General features: G+C 40.9%; 1 protein-coding gene across 1 annotated transcript; it reads right to left on the bottom strand.

Annotated features, from left to right (window-relative positions):
- Positions 1-367: 367 nt before the first annotated feature.
- LOC127131749 (uncharacterized) lies at positions 368-1,957 on the bottom strand. The gene has a single exon (XM_051060664.1). The coding sequence runs from the start codon at positions 1,955-1,957 to the stop codon at positions 368-370; it is 1,590 nt and encodes a 529-aa protein (XP_050916621.1).
- Positions 1,958-6,120: the final 4,163 nt, after the last annotated feature.

Genomic DNA, 6,120 nt, shown 5'->3' with positions numbered 1-6,120 from the left:
TTCCAAGCAAACAACTATAATTTGGGTTGATGTTCATAACCTGAAAAGTAATTTTAAACAAATGTGGACCAATTAATATTGGAAGCTCCACCTCCCCTATGACGGTTCTCCTCGATCCATCAAATGCCTTGACAATTAATGCGCTTGGCCTCATCTCAGTCCCTTGATATGCCAACTTAGCGAGCGTCCTCTCAGGTAAAACATTCATAGAGGAGCCAATGTCCACAAGGACTCTTGCTAGGGTATCTTCTTGGCATTTCACAGATATGTGCAAAGCACGGTTATGGTCTTGGCCATCCTTCGTCAAATCTTCTCTACTGAAGTTGAGATGGTTGCATGCTGTAATGTTGGCAATGACCCCATCAAATTAATCAATAGTAATGTCATGAGTGACATGAGCCTGAGCTAACAATTTCTGCAAGGCACTCCTATGAGCTGGAGAACTCATGAGAAGAGACAAAATGGATATCTTTGAAGGAGTTTGATGCAGCTGATCAATAATCTTGCAATCACTCTTCTTGATAATCCTCAGAAATTCAGCGTCTTCATCAGTTGTGATCACCTCTTTGCCTTTGTCGGTAACAGTAGTGGTGGTTTCTTTTGGTGGAATTGGTGGAGCCAAGTTGAACTGAGGGGTATAAATGCGACCACTACGAGTCATTCTACTTCCCACTACTATACCAGTGCTTGCAATATTCAGACCTTCTTTCTGACCTACTTTCTCAGACCTTTGGTTAACCACAGCTGTATCATACTTCCAAGGAACTGCTTTAGTATTCTCAAAAGGAAAAGAGCTAGGCCTTTGGACAACCACTGGATTAGGCATATTGAAGATTGGTTCAACTGATTCTGGAATGTTGAAAATTGGTTGAACAAAAGTAGAATCTAGAATGTTGAATATTGGCTCTGGAATGTTGAAGATTGGTGTTGTAGTACTTAACTCAGGCAGATTGAAGATGGGTTCAATCACTGGCACCTCATTCTTTTTCATACGACCGCTTACTTGCAACACACCTTGGTTAATCAATTCTTGAATATCCTTTCGGACCATTTCACATCCTTTAGGACCAATAGTACATTCTTCACAACTCTTATGGCAATTTTTCAATAAACCTGCCTCCACTAACTTTGCATGAAAATATCTGAGTGGAGTCTTGATTTTGGTTGCATCAAGAATCAGACCTTCATCAGGCTCATCATCAATAGCATTTACAGACCCATGAGCAGGCAAAGGATTGTTTTTGACATTTGGACTAGTATCCCCAAGTGAAAGAATCTTTTTCTCAATCAATTCCCTCACAATATGTTTTAAGGCATAACAACCTTCCAAATCATGCCCTGGGGCACCTTCATGGAACAGACAATGCACATTGGGATTGTAATATGGTGGGAGAGGATTTGGTGGAGGTCCCGAAGGTTTCAGAACAACTAACCCTTTCTTCAACAATGACGGATATAATTCAGTGTAAGACATAGGAATCTGAGGAATCTGAGGTTTTCCACCTTGTCTTCTATTTTGGAATGGAGCATTTTGGCGCGGAGCTGGAGTCCTTTGTTGATAAGCTGAAGCGTTGGGCGCTTGTTGATAAGTTGGAACGTATGGTGTTGTTTGAAAGATCGGAACTGCTTGAGTCGACTGATGCACTGGGACTTGCTGATTGAAAGTTGGTGTAATAGCTGCTACATACAGTTGTTGAGAAAATTGTGGTTGTTGAACATAATGTTGTTGAGCAAAATATTGTTGTTTTTTCCAAGGCTGATTCTTTCTTCTACTACCCATCACTGCATTTGTTTCTCCTTCCTTTTTCTTATGGAAGTTGCTAGAGAATTTCTTGGTATTGTTGTTATTGATGGAATTACTAGCTGCAATAATCATCTTGCCATTTTTTAAGCCAAGTTCCACTTTGATACCCACGGCCACCAAGTCTGAAAAACTTGCAGTCACGCTTCCCACCATCCTTTCAAAAAATTATGGTCGCACTGTGTCGACGAACCAATCTGCCAATTCTTTTTCAGTTAATGGAGGTTCCACTTGAGATGCAATCTCTCTCCACCTTTGTGCATATTCTTTAAAGGATTCAGAATCCTTTTGGGATATTGTCGCATCGCGCGAAAAACCGGCGGGAAAAGAAAGAACAACAGAGCCGCCACCGTGCGTTATTTATCCCAAAAGAGGGAAAGGAAACGCTCAGAGTAAACCTGGGAAAGAACATGGTCTCGCGACCAAAGAGAATGGGTTCGGGAGTCGGTTATGCGAAGGGAAGGTATTAGCACCCCTACGCATCCGTAGTACTCTACGGGATCCACGCACAAAAGGAAGGAAAACTGGTTGCTAAAACACTGCTCATAAACATCTACACACACACTGGCTGAAAGAAAGGAAAGAGACTGACTGAAACTGAACTCGGCAGGATGTCGCATCCTGAGCCTACTTAGTCTATCAGGCGTAGACATCAGAGTCCAAGTAGTTCGGACTGGGGAAAGGACACATGCTCGCTAGGATATCACACCCTATGCATACGTATCTTCTCGGACGAGAGAAGAATCAGAGCATTCGTAGCTCGGCTGACACGTGTTAAACAACTAAACAATTACACACCACAAGATGGCAAACATGGAGCCCGACTGCCAATCAATGGACTTATGTCAGCATCCGAACCTAAACACACACAAAGAGGCAAACGTGGAGCCTGAATGCCAATTGCTGGACTTACATCAGCATCCGAACCAAACACACGCGCACTGGAACCCAAATGCCACTCGATGGACTTACATCAGCTTCCAAGCACACAACAACACAACAAGTTGATAGGGAGTCGGGGACTCGAGCCTATAACTGTCAAGCACACACAAACAGACAGACAACAAATGCTAAGGAGTCACAGACTCGAGCCTAGCAAAGGTCAGACAACACACACAAAAGAAAGAAAAGGCGCCCGGAGAGATCAGCTCAATCTCCTGCCTACATACTTCATCTAGTATGAAGATCAGGGCGATGTAGTTCCCCTACGCAGGGATAAAGGACTTAGCCTAACCAGATAACAGAGGGAGACACAACTAGGGAGACTACGACTCGAGCCTAGATGTTATCATGCAAATCATCCCTAAGTTAAGGTTTCTAGCTAAATGGCACAAGGGCCAACCTATCCTAAGTATGGTTCGCACAGGAAGCAAGCCACACACACACTTAACTTGCACAGGAAGCAAGCCAAGCAAAACCTACTTGCACAGGAAGCAAGTCTAAACTAATCCTAACTTGCACAGGAAGCAAGTCAAACTATCCTAACTTGCACAGGAAGTAAGTCAAACAATCCTACAAGCACAGATAGCACACGCTATACACAAACAAGTGGCTCAAACAAGGGTTAGGTTTTAGTCAAGGGGTCATATCAACCTCAACAAACAAACCTCTGGAACTGGGTGAATGTTGCTCTTAACCTTGCCATTGAGGGGCTAAGGTGAAGCAGATGAAAGGATGAAGTGAGGATGAGACCTCACAGCTCTTATCCCTGGCCTGGGAGAGCTCAAGACAAGAATGTGTGGGTTCAGAAAGTGGGAACCCTTCTACACATTAAAACTGACTCAACTGTATAATGGTACAAGATCTTGGGTTTGTATCGGCAATGCATCAACACAGTGGTGTGAGCAAAGCAGATGACACACTGAATAGTGGGGGATAGATTGCATATCCCTACCTTCCACCAATTGCCTCTTCACTTAGGAGGACTTTGACTCTATGCAGGGACAAAATTAAACAATCACAAACATTGCCTCTTAAGGAGGACTTCAGACAGTTGCCTGGCCAAGTAACAGGCCAGGTCTTCCAGACTACATGAAGTACAAGAGACATACCTCAATGCAAATTGCTTATACAAGCAAAGCAAAGCAAAAAGTTCACAAAGGAACTAAGCAACTAAAGCACCTGAAACAGTCAAGCAAATGTTAGTATGCAACCTCAAACAAAACAAACAGAAACAGACAACAACTGTCCATTAGAGACACATGGATGTGCAAGGCACAAGGCTTAGGGCCTGTGAGCCAAGCCATCTACAAAACAAGGAGGTTAGACACAATATTCAAGCAAGCTCAGTCAAAAGAATTGGTCTCAATGGCCATTTGATGGTCAACCTGAAATCACAAACTCAAAGGTGAGTAGCAGGACCACTAGGGCAAGCCTAGGGTCAAGAATGAATGAGAAAGTCAAGACAGCAAGGGTCAAGTATCCAAAATCATGTTCAAACCACTAGGAAACACAACCAATTGGATTCACACTCATATCAATGATCATCATCATTTCATGAACCATTTAGGTCAAAACATGGCAAACAGAAGCTCATAGAAGTCAATAGCAAGACTTGCACCAAAGCAATCTAAACCTTTTCCAAAAATCATCAAATAAATCATGATCAAACCTAACACATAGCATGGTAAGCATGTCAAATTTCATGGCATTTGGATGAGAGGAAGGCAGTCAATGAAAATCATGAAGTCAAACCACATTCAAGCATGCACAAAGAAAGTCAACAAGCATGGGTCAACTTCAAAAAGTCATATCAAATTGAAAACAGATGAGAAATGAATGAGATTAACACCAATGCCAAGCTTGAGATGTCTAGTTATCACATATCAAATTTCATGTCCATCTAATAAAGTATGAGAATTTCACAAATGAAATGGGAACATGTGTCACACAAAGTCAACAATTGACTAGGCAGGGGAGAAAATCTCAAACAAATGGAAAATAGCTCAAATAAATCCAAGAAAATTCACATGTGAACTAGACATACAAGAGTAGGTTCATGCAAAATTTGGGGTCATTTGGATGTAAGGAAGCATGGTAATGAAAATCATGAAGTTGGACATCAATGGTGTGACACAAGTTGTCACACCCTAATTCAAAAAATCATATCTCACAAACCACAAATGATAAATTCACAAACTCTACACCAAAATCACCATGAGTGTGTCTATTTTAAGCACAAAAATTTGGGAGCCATTGGATACATTCTCATCATTTCACAAATGATTTGGCAAAGTGTACAAAATTTGGTCACATGTCACAAACCCTAAGGCCAATTAAAAACCACTCATCCAAAAATTCTGGAAAAATAATGATAAAAAAGTAGAGATCATGATGAACACAACACAAAAATCCCATTCAAATTGGATCAAAAATGAGCAAGTTATGAATTTTGGAAGATTGGTAATCAAAGTGAAGAAATTAATTGAATTTATATTGAGAAAATGGCATTTTTGTAATTCTCTGATCCACTTAACCAAACACAGTCGTTTTGGGCACAAAATGAAATGTTTTCATTGGTTGGTGAGTTGAAAGAGGCCATGCACGTGTGAATGTGAAAAATTCTGGAGAAATAAATTGGGAAACTAGGGTTTATGTTCATCATCATCCCCAAATTCGAATTTCTTAATTTCTCCCCAAAAATGTCAATTGAGCATACCATTGTAATCATTAAACGACATACAACAACAATCCAAACCTTATTTTCATTAATTTGAACTGCACAGCAAGAAATCAAAGGAAACATTTTCATGCACCAAACTTTATCTCAACATATCTTCGTGAATAAGCAACTTTTTTTAAAAAGGAAAGCATCATGACACTCAGCATTGAAAGACCTACACCAAGCATGTGTCAATTTTAAAAAGGGTGGAAGTTGAAAACTCACCAATTTGGAAGAGCAGTTGAGTTGCTGATGCTTTTTGATGTTATTGAAATGCAACAATTGTCCTAGAGCCTTCTTGATGATGAATGGTGAAAGTTGTTTGACTTGTGGATGCTTCAATCTTGGATGGCCATGGATGAATGTTCTTCTAAAACAGCACTTAGAAGAGTTGCTTCCAGTTGTGAAAAAGCAATTGCAATAAGCTTAGAAAGATGCTTGGATGATGTTTAGGCAAGGCAAGGTTCAACCCCTCTTGAGTTCTTGGACAGATTTGTGTGATTTGATCAAAATGCCAAGGCAAAAGTCAATGCGGTTTTAGGGTGAGGTGCTTGTGCTGTTGGATGGATGCTTGTTGGTCATAGCAGAAAAAATGATGTGGAACATTGTGCAAGGCAAGGCAGGTTAGGGTTTATGTCATTTGGGAGCTATGTGTTTG

Source organism: Lathyrus oleraceus, chromosome 3, assembly GCF_024323335.1.
Source record: "Lathyrus oleraceus cultivar Zhongwan6 chromosome 3, CAAS_Psat_ZW6_1.0, whole genome shotgun sequence".
In the NCBI taxonomy this organism is placed as follows: domain Eukaryota; kingdom Viridiplantae; phylum Streptophyta; class Magnoliopsida; order Fabales; family Fabaceae; genus Lathyrus; species Lathyrus oleraceus.
Note: the sequence above shows the minus strand (reverse complement) of the source record. Positions and strands in the feature narration are given on the sequence as shown.

Coding starts and splice junctions, on each gene's coding strand:
- LOC127131749 (XM_051060664.1), bottom strand. CDS start 1,957: ATGGTGGGAAGCGTGACTGCAAGTTTTTCAGACTTGGTGGCCGTGGGT.